This window comes from Gopherus flavomarginatus, chromosome 2, assembly GCF_025201925.1.
Source record: "Gopherus flavomarginatus isolate rGopFla2 chromosome 2, rGopFla2.mat.asm, whole genome shotgun sequence".
Classification (NCBI taxonomy): Eukaryota; Metazoa; Chordata; order Testudines; family Testudinidae; genus Gopherus; species Gopherus flavomarginatus.
This window is the reverse complement of record NC_066618.1, coordinates 215,926,589-215,947,244: the sequence shown is the minus strand read 5'-3', so window position 1 is coordinate 215,947,244 and position 20,656 is coordinate 215,926,589. Positions and strand designations below refer to the sequence as shown.

At 42.5% G+C, this 20,656-nt stretch overlaps 1 protein-coding gene across 5 annotated transcripts in view; it reads right to left on the bottom strand.

Annotated features, from left to right (window-relative positions):
* The window catches only part of GREB1L (GREB1 like retinoic acid receptor coactivator), a 219,940-nt gene that overhangs the window by 30,749 nt on the left and 168,535 nt on the right, over window positions 1-20,656 (bottom strand). For all 5 annotated transcript variants that reach the window (XM_050939187.1, XM_050939189.1, XM_050939191.1 and 2 more), the window contains 8 exons: window positions 20,249-20,429; window positions 17,756-17,948; window positions 15,953-16,086; window positions 13,814-14,153; window positions 3,766-3,881; window positions 3,107-3,351; window positions 986-1,545; window positions 385-487 (listed from right to left, as the gene is read on the bottom strand). In XM_050939187.1, coding sequence (XP_050795144.1) covers window positions 385-487; window positions 986-1,545; window positions 3,107-3,351; window positions 3,766-3,881; window positions 13,814-14,153; window positions 15,953-16,086; window positions 17,756-17,948; window positions 20,249-20,429 — 1,872 coding nt within the window. The remainder of the gene's footprint in view (window positions 1-384; window positions 488-985; window positions 1,546-3,106; window positions 3,352-3,765; window positions 3,882-13,813; window positions 14,154-15,952; window positions 16,087-17,755; window positions 17,949-20,248; window positions 20,430-20,656) is intronic.

Genomic DNA, 20,656 nt, shown 5'->3' with positions numbered 1-20,656 from the left:
TGTTCCTTCCTAAGTGGAGTACTTTGCATTTGTCCTTGAATTTAATCCTATTTTTCCAGTTTGTCCAGATCATTTTGAATTTTAATCCTATCCTCCAAAGTACTTGCAACCCTCCCAGCTTGGTATCATCCACAAACTTTATAAGTGTACTCTCTATGCCATTATCTAAATCACTGATGAAGACACTGAACAGACCTGACCCAGAACTGATCCCTGAGAGACCCCACTTGATATGCCCTTCTAGCTTGACTGTGAACAACTGATAACTACTCCCTGGGAATGGTTTTCCAACTAGTTATGCACCCGCCTTATAGTAGCTCCATTCTAGTTTATTAAAGAGAATTTCTGCACATGAGGTACTGAGAACTACTATTTAGTACTTACTGGTATTAATCTCTTCTTCATCATACACATCTACCTCCAGTAATCTGATCAGCATGCGAAAGAGAATCCTAAGGAACTGCAAGTAAGAGCCAGTTTTTCCCACCTGAAGCAACAAAACAAAACAAAACCAACCCTCAGAAAATCTAGTATTAAAGCCACATTACATTTTAGACAGTTATGTTTGGGTTTTTCCCTTCTGTTTTGCTATTCCAGTCCTGGGTCAATTCTGCTAAGACACTGCCAAACAGGAATACGTGCCAACAGGAACATGTCCCATCAACAGTGGGACAAATTCTGCTCTCATTTACACTGGTGCAATCCCACCAACTTCAATGGGATAGCAGTTAACCATTTATCTGTTTGATCTTTTTAAGGTAGCTTTACGCCAGCCACAGCTAGTGGGCAAATATGAAAGCATTTTTTAGAGGATAATTCCAAATGCATGGCCCTGAAAGCAGTCTTGGGAACCACTGCTGCTTGTGTCTTGACCTGTACTTTTAAAGACTAAAACAGTGTCCTCAGTTTTACCTAACTATGGCCTTCTTCACCTTCCCTAAAATTCTATACTAACATGACTAGCCAAGATGGTGACAGCTCTTACCTGCGGGGGTCCTGTCAAAAGCAGCCGTCGTGGGTGAAAACTCCTAGAGCCTGCATTTTCGCCCTGATTGTTGTAATCTGCATGGTGTTGCCTGGCTGTGGTCCATTGCCTATAGTACAGAGACTGCTCCTCACCGTTCATGTCTTTGGGAAGCAAAGGTCTTAAAGAGCTCAGCCAAGTCACATCAGCATGAGGCAGAAGAGAAGATGAGGAAGGCAAGTGCCCACTTTTCTGTGAGCCAAGGAGACAATAGGCAGCTTTAGACAAGATGACAATGCGTGGCAGTGCTGCATGCAGGGTCTTGCACTCCTTGACAGACTGGCTGGGCCACCGGAATGTCCGGGTTACAGAGGAAGATGATAATTTAGAAGTGGTACTGCTTGCCATCTGGTTACCCAGAGAGTCACATTCTTGTTTCAAGGTCTCTCCAGCAGTGAATCTTGGATAAGTACCTTCATCGACTGAACTAACTGCCACATTCTGCAAGTTAAGGGATGCTGGTTGCTTCTGAGATTTGTCTGCAGCACTGGAGGAGCTCACGCCATTTTCAGCTATTGAACCTGGTGCAGTGAAGCAGGAAATAAACAAACAAAAAAACCTATTGAAACTGCTTAGCAAATACAACTAAGGAGTGAATGCTGTCTGATGCAACTTTAACGCTGCAAATATTTCTATGGTGCCTAGAAATACTTGACCAGTTGAAGTTCATGTAACTCTACTTAAGTCAATAGAATTACAGGATTATGCATCAGCTGAGGGATCTGGACCTATATATCGTCACCATAACCAAGGGGAAAACACCTACCAATTCAAAGGTATCAGTAGCACTGCCTTCTTAACACCAGAATACATTCTCTCCTATGGGCTATGCTCACATTTTGGGACTAGAAAAGGCAAGTCGGCCTTAAAGTTAGCATATGTGGGGAAGACTCAATAGTTGGCAAAGGCCCCACTCAACTGACTAAAGGCAGGAAAACGGATAGGTAGAGGGAGGGAGAAGGGCATGGAAGTAGAAGGAGGACACAGGGTAGGAAGGGTTGAGATTATTGCCATAGGAAAAGTTTCTAAATTTCACCCTGTAAAATGTTCCTCTGGAGTGCCTCCCCTAGCTGGGTTGAGGCCTCTTTCTACACTCAGATGTCTCCATAGGGTTGGCCTAGTTCAGGCCTGAGCCTCTTAGTCCTTGCAGTGGGCAAAAGTTCAGACTCGGAACAAGTCCCTCCTGGGATCAACAAAAAGCAAAAAGGTCAGGGACGCCTCAGTAGCAGCTTTACTGGAGTTTTTATGGACAGGTAGCCAGGTCAGTTTCTCCCTAACTGGGCTTACCTCTGGACTCCTCACAGAGCTCAGGGGGAACTCTGGCATGGGAGTTCCTCCTTCTGCTTCAGGAGACACTCCCTTCTCAGGGCTTCCCTCTTGCTGATTGCACCTTCCTCCTTTTAAAGCTTTGTTCCCTACCATGCATGATTGGCAGGGCCAGAGGGGTGAGGTTACTTTAGCATAGAGCCTGCCTAGCCCCTTGCCTGTCAGTGCAGGGTTTACACACAGCATCACGTATCCATCATCCAAACTGTAAGAGGGAAGGATCTCTGTGCCTTGTGCCTATATTCAGGACCAGCTCTAAATGTTCTGATGCTCTGAACAAGCAAAATGTCCATCCTTTGTAGCACACAGCTATATCCACACAGTTATTGAACACTGTGCTGTCCCTAATATTTTACACTGGTCATTTTATTTATTTATTTGGCTGTTTAAGATCTTCAGATTCCCCTAAAACTCAAGGTGTAGTGACAATTAAAATTATATTTAAAATAATCATAACAACTGGCCCACAAGGCTACATTAACTAAACTTCCCAAACTAGTCCCTTCCCCTCATCCTAGTCAGGGAAAGCCTGGGAGAACACAGAGGGGCCTTTCGGTGTGAAACTTTCAATGTGGCATGAGACTTGAAATACTCAGGGATGTAAGACGTTGCAAACCACATCTTTATTTTCTTATCTGAAATCAAACGCAGCTAATCGCTGACATTTTACTTGATGCTTCAATGTTTGTATTCAAATTCTTACAAAATGTGGGTCAAGCATTATGCTCCAGAGCAACTGTAAACGCAATGGCTGACCTGAGGTTCCAGTGACCGCACTGCTGTTACTCTGAGGTCTCTCCAAGTCTATCAACAGTTCATCAGCGTCATTCTCACTAATATTAGCCTTCTCGTGCTCTCTTTCACTCAGGTCAAGAGCTACAATAGACCCTCGAATTGCCTCCTTTGAGACATAGCAGCATGCCAGACCTACTTCTTGCTCTAAGGCAGTGCGAGTTAAATAGCTTGAGTCAATTAGTCGGAGGTCACAGTATTTCAATGACCTAGAAAAACAAACCCAAGAAAGAGGATGTTTTATATTTTATGGCCTTTAAAGAGTCACTTTCAGTATTAATTTGAAACAGCTTATACAATGTCTATTTGCAATTCCATTAATCACTGGAAATCTATTTTAAAACACTCAGCACATGAGCTATTTCTTTGATACTTAGTATAGCTGTTCAGTTCACGATACAATGCAGAATCTCCCACTAGTACTTTATCTTTCACAAAGCAACTTTTTCTTTTCACCAAGGAAAAACGTTACCAAAAAGAAAGTCTTCTAAAACAGTATCTTTCATGCAACATTAACAGCAACATTGTTATTTCCAATCAACAGCTGAAAGTTTTACATTTGTTCTTACAAACATGTTGATTGTTTTTCAGACACTTCCACTGTACAACAGTTCAAGCAGTACCTGGGGAAAGTTTCTCCTAGGGTGTCCTTGCCAGTCAGGATAACAATACAAGGCAGGCCTTCTAAATCCTGATAGGTACGAGGGACCCAATCCTCCTGTTCATTTCCCCTCCAAGCCTGCAAAAAGAGAATATTAAATCAAGTCTGGGTTCCATTTTTTAAACTTTAAATTTTAACCCAGTACTCTGGGTCCTATTTTTGTACTCTGCACATTATTCATTATATCAACATCCAACAAGGGGACAATCTAAGGGCAATTGTGAATTTTGCATGGTAGCCAACTGCCAGCCAAGCAATAAAAGCATAACCAAGGGCATATTACAGAGTTAGTACCGTACGCCTGGGTGTGGCATCTGTCAGTGAATCAGCACACCCACAGTTAAAGTCTTAGATTTCCTGTTTGAACAGACATAAGCCATCTGAAAGCAGTTTATGGCCAAGGGGAATAATTTCCCCTACTGTATGAAAAAGGATTAAGAACTACTTCCATTTTTACTCTTCTACTTAAGGGAACAGAAATACACTAAAAGCAAACTTATTTTTTTCTCCTGTGGATAATGGCCCACCTTAATTGATTAGTCTCATTATAGCTGGTCTGGCAAAACTTATGTTTTCATGTGTATATAGATCTTCCTACTGTATTTTCCACTGCATGCATCCGATAAGTGCGTTTTAGCCCATAAAAACTTATGCCCAAATAAATTTGTTAGTCTTTAAGGCACCACAAATACTCCTCATTCTTTTTACAGACACTACAGTGACACAGCTGCAGCCATTTTACCGCTTTACCATGGACATGACCTATGCTGATGGGAAGGATTCTCCCATCGGCGTAAGTAATCCACCTCTCCAAGATGTGATATCTAGGTCGACAAAAAGTTCTTCTGTCAACCTAGCACTGCCTACACCGGGGGCTAGGTCAGCATTTTGTTTTACACACCCCTAAGAGACGTAGCTATGCCGATATAAGTTCCCCTATGGGGCAAATCCTAGATTTTATGCATGGACTTAGGGGCAAGGAATCCTCACATGCGGATCACTCCATGACTGAGCCTTTTGGGCTTCACACTCTCCCTCCACAGAGTGGAATGGCTGGTAGTTTCAGCCCCAGCTCCACTCATCCCCAATCCCTTTGTAAAATGGGGCAAAATGATCCCTGTAGAGCACAGCTCTGTCATGTGTGTTGGATGCAGCCTCCCAGGATCTCGCTTCACGTCATGCAGCAGAATCTTACTGGCTTTGCTGCATACTGTGTGCCCTGAACTCGTTGAGGATGGAGGCAGGATGTGGCCATATAGGCTTTACAGCTCTAAAGCAATGGTTAAAAGGAAGCCAGACCAAAAGTAAAACCTAGCATAAACTTTTTATAATCTAGTGGGTGTATACTGTCTGGATAGTAACTAGCTATTGTTCATAGAATGTGATAAAGTTCCTCCTCTACCTTGGTGGGTCCTGCGCTCATTGGTGGATTTTGCTAGCCTCAGAGATCTTCCTGTGTTTGATCAGGAGTTGGGAGGTTTTGGGGGGAACCCAGGTCTGCCCTCTACCCCGGGTTACAGCCCAGGGCCCTCTGGACTGCAACTGTCTAGAGTGCCTCCTAGTACAGTTGTGTGACAGCTACAACTCCCTGGGCTACTTCCCCATGGCCTCCTCCCAACGCCTTCTTTGTCCTCACCACAGGACATTCCTCCTGATGTCTGTTAGTGCTTGTTCTCCTCAGTCCTCCAGCAGCACGTCTTCTTACTTCCAGCTCCTTACACACACCTCACTAACTGGAGTGAGAGCCTTTTAATACCAGGTGTCCTGATTAGCCTTAATTAATTCTAGTAACTTCCCAATTGGCTATAGATGTCCTAATTAGCCTGCCTGCCTTAATTAGTTCTAGAAAGTTCCTGAGTGTTCTGAAATAGTCCCTGTTATCTACCCAGGGAAAAGGGACCTGCTTAATCTGGAGCTAATTTATCTACCTTCGACCATTCTCTTGTAGCCATCTGGCCTGACCCTGTCACAAGAGAGAGGTGGAGAAAAATCCACAGAGCTACCACCAAAAAAGTTATTTTTAAGGTTCTACAACAGATATTAGTTCCCAAGTTGTATTTACATAAGTGATGCTGTTTGCTCATGTACGAAGCCATCTTGGTATAAGGTGCACTGATATATAAGGGATGAAATTGCTGTATTAAAATAAAAAGAAAAGAAAAATATACAAGGCATACTAATTTCAGCATCTATTATTTATTACAAGCCAAAGGCAACTACTTTAACTAGAAGAGAAAAAGAACCATTCTGCCTCTGCAAATGCTGAAATCACATTATAATGACTAAGTTCAAAAGTGAAGGCTAAAATCTATCTCCTACTGCCAATATGCTAAGGGTACTATTTGAGAAAATTGACAACTTAGGTCAGTTAGATCACTGGCCAATCAGACAAGATCATCAGCTAGGAACCTCTGCACCAATGTGTCTTCTCATTATACACTAGCTGGAGACTCAAAATGTTCTATTCTGGGTGATTTTAAAGATGAAGATCTTTCTCACTGTGGAAGGACAAATGAAAATAAAGTCTCGATGTTTTAGAATCAATACTTATTAATATTGCAGAATATTATTAAAGTGTTTTCTGCATCTCCTTAATAATGGATCAAGAATCAACTGTGATATGAGATATTTATAACTTAGCCATGCAAATCTTCATGGAAATTTACCACCTGAGGCACAAAATCTGGTTTGCTGACTGAACCATAAGTACAATGATTAAAAAAACAAACAAAACAAATAAACAAAAATATCAACCCAATAATATTGTAACTGTTCATTAAAAAGGGATCATAATCCTGGAACTAGGGGGCTGGCACAAATCTGCAAGGCTGATATTAACTTGCATAGCTGTATCTTCAGAGGGCACTTAGCTATAAGCAAGCTCTGTGGAACAGGTGAATAACAAGGAGGAAATTTTCAATGACGTTTTCCACTCAGCTTTTCTCTACTCTCCTTCTGTATATGATATTCACTCTTTCTCTTCCTTCGCAAATGTCATGCATTATGAGTCATTTCTTCTCAGGCAAAAAGAACAGGTTTAAAAAGGAAACACTCTATAGCAGATCAATGACTTAGTATGATGTCCTACTTTTCAAAATTTTCCACTGTGAAAAGACTATGACTAAATTTTTTCCCCCTCAGGGTTAGGGGTAGCACATCTATTCTACTCTAGTTGTATTTAATTTCCCTATCCCATCAGCCTTCTGCTTTCTGCATCCTCTATGTAACATGCTTTTGGAAACAATACAAATTGTTCTGACTACCTACCCACCTCTTTGTATTAGCTCAGTTAGCAGGCTGAATGTACTGTCATGTACTGTTCTATTCTGCAGGATTCACTGATGTACAGAGCAAGGTGATGTATTTACCCTGTAGCACATAACCAACTTTTGAGGTTTCTGAGAAAGTGCAGGAAAAGATCACTGGAAACGGACCAGGGACAGGAATGCAACACCACCTGGCTTAAAAACCTCACCAACAAGATCAAATCCAACGGGGTTATTATATCTTTGGGCTTTGTTTGTTTCCTTTCCTTCCAAGGTGAGAAATCAAAGAGCAGACCAAATCCCTGAGGCTAGGATTGAAAAGTGATATAACAAGTAGTAACAAGAGTAGCACCAGACCACCAGCACGCAGCTCCTGCCAATCCTGTGCTGTGCTGCTAAGCACTGGTATCTTGATGCTCAGGGGAAGGGCAGAGTTAACAGGACCCTCCAAGCAGGTGCCACTAAAAGCTACTCCACAAACTGGTCCTTCCTGGATCCATTGAAGTCAATAGCAAAGATTATATTGACTTTGATGAAGCCAGGATTTCACTCATAGCTCTTAAAAGAGGGAACGAAATATCCCAAAGCTGCTCTCTCACTCATCCCCCCCACCTCCCCAAAAAGGGAAGTTACTTACCTGTTCTGTAACTAGAGTTCAAGACATGTGGTCCCTATCTACATTCCACTCTAGGTACACATGTGCACCATGTGCCTGAGATCAGTTTTCAGCAGTGTTCATTGGTCCACACCTCAGCCACTCATCTCTTCATGCTCTGATCTGAGGGCATAAGGGGCAATGTGAACCAGTCGCCTCTCCAGTTCCTTTTCTACAGCAAATCAAGTCATGATCCCAAGCAGAGGGGACGGAGGGCAGGTAGTGCAATACAGATAGGGACCACACATCTCAAAGAACTCTGGTTACAGAACAGGTAAGTAACTTCCCTCCTTCTTCAAGTGCTGGTCCCTGTGTGTGTTCCACTCTGGGTAACTGATGAACAGTATCTATTGTGTAAGTGAGTAAGAGCACAAGTAGGAAACAATTAGAGTGATACCCAGACAAGCATCCACTGCTGAGGCTTGAACTATGGCATAACGTCTGGAAAAGGTATACATCAAGTTCCATGGAGAAGTTGTGCAGATTTTTCCAACAGGAACATCTTTCAATGAGGCTATTGAAGCTGTCTGGGCTCTGGTAGAGTGAGCTCTCACACCTTGTGGTGGGCTAGTATTGGCTGCTATCTCACAGCACAGCAGGATGCATCCAGAGATCCATTTAGAGAGCTTTTGGGATGATACCTTAGCAGAATGGATGAGAATAGTAGCTGTAACAAATAACCTTAGTAATTATCTGAACGGTTTTGCTCTCTGAAGTCAGAAAGCCACTGCTCTGCGAATGCCCATGGATGGTAGACATGTCTTAATTAGAAGTGTGTAGTTTTAGAAAGAGGGTAGGTAAGTTAATGGTTTGAGTGAGGAGAATGTCCAAAATGACTCTGAGTATAAATTTAGGATGCAGTCTCAATGTGATGCTATCTTTGTGTAAGACTGAATATGGTGGATCTGCCATAAGAGCTCCTAGTTCTCCATAGTAGCTATTAAAAAGATGATTTTTATGGAGAGATGACAAAGCAAGCAGTTGGTTAATGGTTCAAACAGAGCTTTTGTGAGCACTGATAAAACAAAATTAAATGTCCCACGCTGGAGTTGGTTTTGCTTACAGGTGGAAATGTCTGAAGGAAGCCTTTGTGGAAGTGAATTGTTACAAGGTAGGCAAAAATGGAGCAGTTATCGATCAGTGCTGATAGCTGCTAAGTAAGCACTCATTGAGGGAAAGAGTGTCCTGTGGTCTTTAGGCATAGAAAGTAGTCCAGGATAACAAAGAAGTCTGATTGTGCTGGAAAAAGGTGGTGATTATAAGCCCAGACAGAAAATCATTACTACTTGACTGCACAACATTTTCTAGTAGACTCCTTTCTACTACTGTTGAAAATAGACTAGATAGTTCTCAAACACGTGCTCTCGAGGCTTGATGCCCATACAAATAGGCTGTCAGCTATAATGAGCCTGGACTAAATTGACTGATTCTGTCTTTGTGTTGTGTCAAAAGGTCTGGAAGGTGATGTTCGGATGAGCCAATAACTGAGGAGACTCGGAAACCAGCAGTATCTGGGCCAGTTGGGAGTGATCGGTATGACCCACACCATGTCCTGCTGGATTTTCCTCAGGACTTGAAGAAATAAGGGCATGAGGAAAAGGTGTACATTGACTGCCTAATCAGGGAACCAGAAGAGCATCTCCCATGGAGTTCTGACCCAAGGCCCGCTTACAGCAGTTCACACATTCTATTCTTGTGGCACACCAAAAATGGAACACTGTCTGTATCACTGAGTTACAAAGCTCCCACATGTGGTCCTGGGAGAAGCACCTTCTGAATCTGTCCCCTGGGGCATTGTGTAGTCCCAGTATGTGACAGAGTTATCTTATGCTGAATACACCAGTTCCAGAGTTTTACATCTTCTATACAGAGAGGGTGTGGATTGCTCCTCCCTGTTTGCTTATATAGAATACTGTGGCAAGAATGTATGAAAGGGAGAAACTGTCTGGAAGCCTCCCAGACTGCTCTCAGTTTGAGCTGGTTTATGTTCATTTTGGCTTCTTTTCCTGACCATATGCCTTGCCTCAAATGTTCACCCAGGTGTGCACCCCATCCAAACACGGAGGCATCTATGATGAGAACCTCCTGTAGTAAAGTCAGAGAGAATGGGACTCTGACACCGTGTGCCCCTCGTTCACCACTTTTATATGGCTATGATGTATTTTGTACATAGTACGCCTTGTGAGGTATCATTTGAAACTCAATCTACTGAACATCATTGTCCTGTTAAAATGTGTGTATCAACATTGCACACGGAACTATGACATTTTACTATCTGATTGTTTCTGAAATATGCTCTACTTCTGGGCAATGCTCACAGACTAACTCCTCAGAGACAACAAAGAACTGACCGCAGGTGTTAGAAAACTATTAACTGCTGAAGCAACCATTCGCCAGCAGGGGAAACTGTAAACAAAGAAATTTACAGTTCACCTGAAACATGTTTCAGATCTCACATACACAGAGGACTGTTTTGTCTAATACTAGACATTACATTTGATAGCTACCCAACACATCTGCACAGCTGATCACCACCAGAGGGAAGATGAGTGGTGTGAGACAGCACTCACACTGATGCCAGGGAGGTGACCCACCCTGATCCCTGCACGTACAATTCTCCTCAAGGATGGAGTAAAGAAAGCACTCATCTCTACTGTGAACTGAGGCCTCCCAACAGACAGGATCCTCTCTCTCCCCCTCCCCCTAACAGAAATGAGTGAGATATTGTGGAAGTGTGGATATACATACCCTAAGGAACTTTCTCCAATCTCTCTTCTCTCCCTTTCTTGCCTCCCTATCCCACAAACACCACGGAAGCCAGAGTGTGTGTGGAAATAGAGACAACCATCAGACTGGAGGACAAAGGGAGAAGGTATCTGCTTCTTTTCTTTTCTTTATTAATCTTTTCTTTTTGTGCTGTATGAAAATTTTAAAAGCGAAGTACCAAATATGAAGAGAGAAACAAAATGAAGTTGGAGAGAGGAAAAGTCAGCAAAGAACAAGGGAACTGAAGAGAAAGAAGAATGGTATTAGAAAGAAAAGGTGTAAAACAATAAAGTTATTAAATACAGAATAAGGGAAAACAGATGCTGAAGAAGGCACATGAAAGATACACCAAGATGTAAAGGAGAAGAAAAGAAGAAGAGGACAAGCGATGCTCCATTTGAAGAGATTGTGACATCAAAATGGCTAAAAGACTCATATGTTTGATTTTACATCAATTGCAACAATGGAGAAATTAGTGTAGGAGGAAAGTGGGGGAGGGGTAGCAATGTTTGGCTGTGAATGAGATGTGCTCAGGAGCCCTACATTCATACATATGGGGAGAGGCAGGGAAACACCTTCCATCTCTTATATCCCCAGCCAGAATAGGATATGTCTATGCAGCAACTAGACACCTGCGACAGGCCCATGCCAGATAACTCGGGCTCAGGCTGTTTCATTGCCCTGTAGACGTCTGGGCTCAGACTGGAGTCCGGGCTCTAAGACCCTGGGAAGTGGGAAGGTCCCAGAGCTTGGGCTCCAGCCCAAGCCTGGAAGTCTACACAGCAATGAAACAGCCCCGCAGCCCAAAGCCCATGAGCCTGAGTCAGCCTGGATGGGCCAGCACCAGGTTTTTCTTTGCTGTGTAGACATATCCTTCAAGTTTGGAATGAATTAGAGTTAGTGATTTGGGAGCAGGTGGAGGGAGTGCATGTTTACTGCCCTCATTTGCACATTTCAGTGCTGGTATTGGGTTTTTCCAAGCACCTGACATGAAATAAAAAAACAAATTTGAGATCTTGAAGTTTCATTGGCTTCCAAAGACATTTTGTCTTCTACCATGTGGGAGAGGAGTGAGAAAGTCATTCAGAGGTTCTCAAGCCTGATCTTTTTGTTCTCCACTTGACTGTGGTTTTCCACTCAATTTGATGCAGCTACAAGGATTCCCCAAGCATCAGCTGTCCCATTAGTAGTTTTGATTCCTACTGAGGCCCATGTCCTGCTGTGGCACACAGGGGCTATAAATAAATGGCAGTGGGCCAATGGAGAATTCCCATGACACAGGTTGTGTAGGATTGCTATTACCAGAGGTGAAAGGAAGCTGGTATGGTCTGGTACGGTGTACCGGCAAGAGTCAGTACCGGACCGCATCAGCTTTCGTGGCGGGGATTTAAAGGGCTCTGGGCTGCCTGCAGCTGTGGACAGCCCAGGGCCCTTTAAATCCCGCCCATGGCTCTGGTGGCCGGGCTGGGGCCGGGATTTAAAGGGCTCAGAGCTCCCCGTGGCTGCGAGCATCCCAGAGCCCTTTAAATCCCGCCTGCGGCTCCGGTGGCCAGGCTGGGGCTGGGATTCAAAGGGCTCTGGGCTCCCCGCAGTGGCAGGAGCTCTGGGCCCTTTAGATCCCGGCTCCAACCCGGCAAAGCTCGGGGTTCCCCGCGGCGACCAGAGCCCCGGGCCCTTTAATTTGCCCCTGAGCCACAAGGGGTTCCTCTTCAGCTGGGAGCCCCTGGTTGATTTAAAGGCCCTGGGGCTCCCAGCCACAGCCAGTACCCCAGGGTCTTTAAATCTTGAGAGGCCCTGGGCTCCCAGCCACAGCCAGTACCCCAGGACCTTTAAATCTTGAGAGGTCCTGCCTCTTCCATTTTAAAGGGGGTAGAACTCTAGGAAATACCCTGGCATAAGGATGTTCCCTGGGTGGCACTGAGCTACTGAAGCAGCCCTACGCTGTCCCCATTGCAGCTGCTGGGACTGTATTGTGAAAGGTAAAGGTTGCAACCAGCACGAACTGCGCTGCTGCTAATTTTTTCTCAAGAACAGTCCCTCAAAAAGGCTGTTGCACCCAGGCACAGGTTAATGCAGTCTCAATGTTTACAGCCACCTTTACTCCCGGTTTCTCTTCGTGTGCCAAGAGCAACTAGGCTAGAATGGCAAATGTGGCCCTTAGGATCCAATTGTATATGGCTCTGTATATCTTGAAAATAAAACAAGTCAGAAGAAGAATCTTTGAGCTTAAAGTAGAGACTTGGGCCGGATAACTAGGAAATTCCTTTCCACTTTAATATACACCTCTACCCCGATATAACGCGGTCCTTGGGAGCCAAAAAATCTTATGGTGTTATAGGTGAAACCGCTTTATATTGAACTTGCTTTGATCTGCCGGAGTGCGCAGTCCCACCCCCCCCGGAGCACTACTTTACCGCATTACATCCAAATTTGTGTTACATCGGGTCGTGTCATATTGGGGTAGAGGTATGCCTACTATTCTATAAAAGGTAGTCACTCTCTGGTAGTTTCAATATGGGGATAAAGTCAGTGTGGGAGATAGACTTTGCTAGTAGCATCATGCACTTGTAAATATGTAGTAGCGAAACAGTGTTATACACTCACAAATACATACTAGCTAAAGAAATCAAGGTCCTAACCAATGTTTTTCATGTGGTGAACATCAAGCTCCGAAGAAGAGGCTTTTATCATGCAGTGGACTGAGAAAAGACTCAATTCTATGCCTATCAGAATACTTTACCAGCTATAGGCAGGGTAGACAACAGTTGTAAGGACAGAGTAGATGACAGATAAATGGACAGAACAGAATTAGTTCATGTACTGGGATTTAAGCTCAGCTCTCAGAAAGTCAAGGAAGTAACCTATCTGTTTTTTAATGAAGATTGTTTCATCCTGTTTGTTACTCAACTTGGAAAAGTTAGGTAACATGCTATCTTTTACTTCTAGGACCAACAACAACTTAATATTTTTTCCTGCACTCAAAAATGGTTACGATGACCAAAAGGAGACTACACCCACACAGAACTATATTAAATATGCCCCTTTTCCATGTAAGAACTAACACATAGGTCCATAAATGTGTAGATACACACAAGATTTTGACTAGAGCCCTGCAGTGAGACTGGGATTCCACAGGTCCTGCAGGACCCACTGCCACAGCTGCAGGAGTGAGATAAACATTTGACAAACTATGTGGGAGTGGGTGGGAGAAGGTATTAAGTGGTGGGATGGAATTAAAAATCAACGCCTCACAGGGCTTTAATCTGTACGACATCATTTACACAAGTTACAATCTTGCACAGAAACATTTAATTCCTACTTACCTTTAATCGTGTCACAAAGTGCTTAGCAACAGTAAATTCTGAAGCTGGGTTCCCAAGAAGGATCTCAAAACGATACTGCAGACCTAATTTGTCTCTTACTTCTTGTAACCTCTCCCTTGCTAGCATTGCTAACTGCACAGAGGGAACTCTAATGATAAGCATATGGCCACAACCATTCCTATTCTTTCCTGGTGAAGTGATGAGGTCATCCATTATGCTGAGTGTCTCAGGGGTGCTGTGGTCTCTAAGGGAGGCCATGGTTGTGAGAGCCATCAGGGCTTCAGAATACTGCTGAATAAGAAGGTAGCAGCGAATCACCATGCTGTGTAGCCTGGGGTACCTTCAGAGGAATACAGTTATATGTTGGTCAGTAAATACGTTCAATAAAATCATCACATGAAAGTCAGCTCTGACATAGGCAGGCCTGGAAGGCAAGAAAAAGGAGCTCATTTTATGTGTAGTACATAAATATTGAAATCCTCAACCTCAATTAACAATTATGAGCTGTAAATGCATTATGCTATTTTTATAAGCATACATGGCGTGTACAGTCTAATTCAGACACTGTTAGTATCAGTACAAACACATATAGCACAAGCTGATGATCCAGTCTCACTTAATTGTCCAAGGTTTTTTTTTCCTTTAACCGAGTTTTGTGGAAGAAAGAAGTTTTGAAGGAGTGGGGGTGAATATAAACTTACACCACTCACAAAAAGACTAGACTTAATGACGTGCTAGTGCAGGAGCATACTTTGTTGGATCTCAGCCAAGGGCAAACTAACAGTTTGGCTTTCAAGCAAAATGATAACAGTCTTTTTCTCATGTTGGAGCTAAATTCAGTGACTATAAATTCAAACAAGTAGGACCAAATACTAAGAAAAAGTGAAAACCCACAGAACTAAGAAAACCATCTGATGTCTAGTCATTGTAACAATCTACTATATTTAATAAACATGGAAATGTAATAGGAATAAAAGTTGGTTTGAACAATCACAAATGACAACATATACAGACAGCCTGCTGCACTGATGAGATCAGCAGTGTTGAAAATGGTAGTACTGCCTTAGTTCCTGTACTTAGCTTCTCTTATCTATATGTTACAACACATCCAGCCTTAGCCCTGTGGAACTGGATTGCTTTGTTCTCTACAAGAGAATATGGAGCCATTGCTAGCCAGATTCTGGTCAGCAAACACCAAAAGTGGTCACCATAAAGAGGCCGTTCTGTAACCCATATGAAAGTTATTGAAATTCTCAGTTCATTTGCTAGTGGACAGTGTCCACATCTGGCAAACTTCTTGTCACTCTCTGCAGAGAAGTCACAGCATAGAAAATGAATTACCCACTCAGCCTTCTAGATCAGGACTAAGGCAAAATGGTAAAACAGAATGGGCAGGCCTGGACCACCACTGCTTATGCCATATCCATTACCTGGATAAGCTGAGGACTTCAGTTTGTAAGGCTATCAGTTAGACACAATCATTAAATTCATTACAAAATAAAAAATGCAACAAACTGCTGGAATTCCAGTATCAAGGGGCTGTCCAAATTCCAAAAGCATCATTCTTAAGCCTAAATGTGTTTAAATAACTGGTGCATTTTTGGAACCCTCTAACTGAAATGTCAAAAAAGTTATAACATCTACATTTGGTTTATTCCAGGTTATGCACACGTAAGAGTGCTGAGACAATGCAAACTTTAAACAGGATCCATTATCCTAACTTCCTAGCGGATTACACTAGATAAAATTGAAGAATATGAAGAAAATATCTGTGTGAACTTTGATCCTTCTACCAAATACCTAGTGTTGCACACTGATCCGATTCCATTTATGACAGAGTGACTGAATGCCAACTATAAGAAGTGCATGTATGGACTAAATTTTCAAAATTGGACAGTTAAATTGCACTCACATTTGCACCTGTAAATGTTTGAGGCAAGAGGGGGAAGTGAGGCAGCCAGTTTTTAATATATGGCACTTAAAAGATATTCAATTAACAAATTCAAGTGTTTGTTCAGAATGCTACCTAACCATTTCTTGATAACCAGTTACACTGTGACATTGCGTCTCTATCCATTTGTGATATGGCATGTAAGCTTGGGTCATGGTTAGGCACAATTAAAAACTCTTATTATTTACCTTTCTAAGAGTGTGTTCACCATTTTTTCAAAGTTTTCATCACATCTCAGCAGAGGACTAGTGATTCCCCATTGCAGAGATTTGCTGTATTCATTCAAGCCAAAATACAGCTTCTCTTCACTGCCCATTTCCTCCTGTTCCAAAAAAAGATATCACAAACATAATGAAAGTTAGAGACAATTTACGAATATCCTGTATTATGAAACAAAAAGTATTTTCCCTGAGAAAATATCTTTGATTCTCATTCTTCCCAGTAATGACTTCTTCCATCGAAAACAAGATGTTAAATATTTGCTGCTAATTTAACATTTGATTAAGTTTGTTAGACAGAGAGACACAGACAAATTTTTCTAGCACATTATTCCTAGTCTTAGCAGGAAATACTTGGGATTTAATAATATGGATTAAAAGAATATTCAGAATTATCATAATTAATGCTAATACAAATTTCGGAGGGGACATTAACCCTCATGAATAGGGCTTAAGCTAGTATTTATTAGAGATCAGCATAAGATGAAATGAGGGGAATGATTATCCCACCTATGTCTACTAGGGGGTTCTTACACCTTCTCTGAAGGATCTGGTGCTGGCCAGTGTTAGAGACAAGATAATGGACTAGATGGACCCTGGGCCTGATCCTGTATGGAAATTCCTGTGTTCCTATGGGATCAGGGATGATTTACCTATTACAAAACAAGCTTAATCATGGGCTGCTGTCTTTTGTATTTTTCCCCCTTTAAGGTGTTTTTAGTTTTAATTCTACATACAGTTCCTCCCAGAAGAGCTAATGTCAGAAAGTCCCCCTGATATAAGCATTACTTACTAGCATTATGGTGATTGCCTGCATACAAGGGCAGGGTATTAGGATGACTTTAATAGTAAGCACTAGTGTCATAGTACCATGACTATAGATTGGTTATGGGCAACATCAGTTTGCTTTAAACTCATGCTATCATTGGCCTACTGGTGGTCATTCAGCTCTAATAACTAAGGGCTTGCCTTCACGTACAGTGCTACAGCTGCACCAGTGCAGCTGAGCCACTCTAGTGCTTTAGCAAAGACATTACTACACCGCCAGGAAAGCTTCTCCGGTCAGCATAGTCAATCCACCTCCCTGAGAGGCGATAGCTATGTTCATGGGAGCAGCTCTCCCATTGACATAGCGCTGTCTACACTGAGGGTTAGGTCGGTTTTCTCACATCCCTAAGTGATGTATTTATACCAATATAGGTCTGCAGTGTAGACCTGGCCTAAGAAATACATATTTTCCTTTGCCCTTATAAAGGTCTATTACAGAGATGAGTGAACTCCGAGTTTGAAATTTGTTGAACTTCCTGAACTAATTTTATGTCTAAAAAGCCTGGCAGAACTAATATTTTGGTGGCCTATACTACAGTATGCTCTTTTATTATTATTCTGGATTCATGTACATAATGACAAATTTCTATATATTAATTACACTGTACCTGCATTGCATGAGAAATAACTGCAGTGCATTTACATCCGTAAATACTCAGTGTATACTCATTACATAGTTCTGTCTCTTGAAAAATACCAATATTACAGACCTATATAAGCTAAGAATGTGATGTTTCTATGTCTAAATATCAGTGCCACCTCGGCCTCCAATGGCCCCGAGGAGAAAAAGGCTGGGACTCCACTATAACGTCAGGTAGTAAACCATTTCTAGCATGAAAAAGAGATTTCTCCACGGTTTCTGTTTATATATCTGGGTTACACATTCTAGAATGTGGCAAATGTAAGAGTATACTAGAACTCTTAGCTTAACAGTTACACACTTACCATACTGTCAAATTGTATCCAATGTACCTCATTGTTAGAACTTATTCTGGACTGCTGTGTCTGCAGGGCATAGGGGAAAGAGCTGACTTGGAGAACCAGGAGATTGAAAGCTTCAGTGACTTCTCTGCAGTTAATAACTCTATCAGCCAGTCCATGACTGGGTTCACCATGTGATAGAGAACTTGAGATGGCACTGTGGAAATAAAAACACACAGAACGGCTTTATTGTCGCCTTCAGATTCAACTGGTAACATTAACATCTCTAGATGAACAGGGACCTAAAAGCCCCAGGTCATCAGACTCTGAAAAGGAACACCAGCAAGGTGTTCTGTATAGAGAAGCCCAAGAGTGCACAAGAAATAATGGAGAGAACTCCTCCAGTGGGAAGCAACTAAATCAGTCTGCCAGTTTAAAGGTTTAGAACATAGGAAAAAATTAAAAACAAGCTAAAAAGAGAAGGAGTGTTTCAGCTGGACCAAGCTGTAACATGAATGGGGATGGGGTGGAGAGGTAGGGGAGCAGGGACAAAAATTAACTGAATTGCTCAACCAGAAAACAGTCCTTATATACAGGGCTGGCTCCAGGGTTTTTGCAGCCCCAAGCAGGGGGAAAAAAAAAAGCCATGATCGCGATCTGCAGCTCTATCGCCGCTGCTTCAGTCTTCGGCGGCACTTTGGTGGCTGGTCCTTCGCTCTGAGATGGAGTGAGGGACCCGCCGCCGAAGAGCCGGATGTGCCGCCCTTCTCCGTTGGCCGCCCCAAGCACCTGCTTGCTGGACTGGTGCCTGGAGCTGGCCCTGCTTATATAGGAGACTTTGAGGGCATAAAATTTGTTTGATTTCCTGTCTCCACTTGCTGGTAGGTGGACATAACACTCACTTGTCTCAAGAAACCTACACAATATAGGAGAATTCCATATTTGGCACCACAATAAAAATATAATACTAATTTGGTTTTGAGAAAAAAATAAGAGTATTTTGTTTACTAAAATTCTACAGTCTGAATGTGTCCCAAAACCATACAGATTGTACCTGGATACTTGGGCAGTGAAATAAGAAGGAATATATTTTGCTCTCATGGGTCAAATTCTGTCTTTATGCAAATAAGAATTTTTGATGATTCTTGCATGGAGCAAGGCAGTATAATTTATAGCCTTCATTTCTCAAAAGACATGTGATGACGGGACTTCACATGGAGAGAAAGTCTCTGTGTTTTGTGCCACTCAGAGTAAACATTGACACCTACTCTCCGTGCTCATGATGCTTTGTCATTGTTTTGATATTAAGAATTCTCACCTTAAAGTACCAGGGTTGTATTCAAAAGAAGAGAAAACAAATGACCCTCATTATCTCTCTGTGGCAAATAGTTTTATTTTCTGTAAGGCTATTCAAATAAAAAGAAAACAAAAATACTCAGGCTTAAACAACATGACTAACTGGGAAGATCACAGTTAACTACTGTGCTCACTAACATGGGGAAGGTTTGGGTATGTCAGGACTTTGGTACTGAACCCAGGCCCACCAGGTCCTTAAATAGCAGCCTTAGCTGCTATATCATAGCAATGTCCTAAACAGACTCCCGCGACCAACAGCCTTCATACTAAAGGCCTACAAGCCCAAAGAAGTCACATCCCAAACCTCTGATTGGATGGACAGGTGGCACTCTTATTGGTACCCGACCTATACAGAGGAAGAAGCAGCTGTCTAAGCAATAGACTAGTGCCAACTGGTTGCTCGCCAGACAATCTTGCCTTGCTTCACTTCCCCTGATGCCTCACCGCCTCATCTGATCTCAGCTTCCCAGTCCACTGACCCAGTCCCACGGATTTGATTTTCCAGCTGCTGACCCCTCCAAGAACTCTGACCATTGCCCCAGACTGCCTCTAATACAAATTGACCTGCCAGCTACCTGACTACCCAGGCACACTGGACTACTGCTCTGGATTGCACCCTAAGCCTGCCCTGGCCACTGGGCATTACCGTAAGTGGTTTGTTTCTGCAGTGATGCACAGGTGGTAGAATGGAGACCAGTTTCCTCCCTGATGATCTGATTTGGTGGTGGTGTTAGGGACTCTACCTTTCCTTTGTTCTAGAGTATTGGTTTGTGGCTAAAGGTGGGACGGGGGAGGAAGATTATCAGTCTCTTTTCTACTCTGCTCAGTTACAGATGGGAAAGAAATGGGACTGGGAAAGACATGAGAAGTTGGATGAGAATGGCTATGCAGAGGAAAGGGAGAAGGATGGCAGGGGGATCCCTAGGAGCATTCTTGTTAAGGATTTAAAAATCTAAAGTTGACCCCACCTTAAATCAAATCTGAATTATAGTTTTAAGAAATATCTAGGATGGACAAAGATGGAGACTTCTGTTTATGAATCTTCAAATGGCTAGGGCACAAGGAGACATCAGGCTGAGATCATAATTTTGATTTATTAAAAATCCTGAGTATTAATATACAGTAGAATAAATTTTTGCCTTGCTATTGTGAAGCACTTACCTCGTTAAATCGACGTGGGCATTGTCATGAACCAGCACAAACAAGGTGTATGGATTCTGCTTCACCCGTCTCATAAAAACTTCAAATTTAGTTTGGATCTCATTGTCTAGCCGTACTACATATTTCTCAGCTCTCTGATAGGCTGTCCCATTCTCTTCCAGCCCCAAGTCAACAAGAACACCTTCCAAAATGAAAAAAAGAAAATTCCCTTGCCATTATCTACAAATAAGGCCTTGTCTACATTACAGAGTTTCGTCAACAAATGTTGCTTTTTGTCGACAGAACAGTGGAGATATGTACACACTACAGTGCTATTTCTGCCGACAGAACTCTCTGGTTTTGCCGACAAAATAAAACCACCTTGATGAGAGGCAGAGAGTTTTTTGTGGAAAAGTCAGATCAACCTAT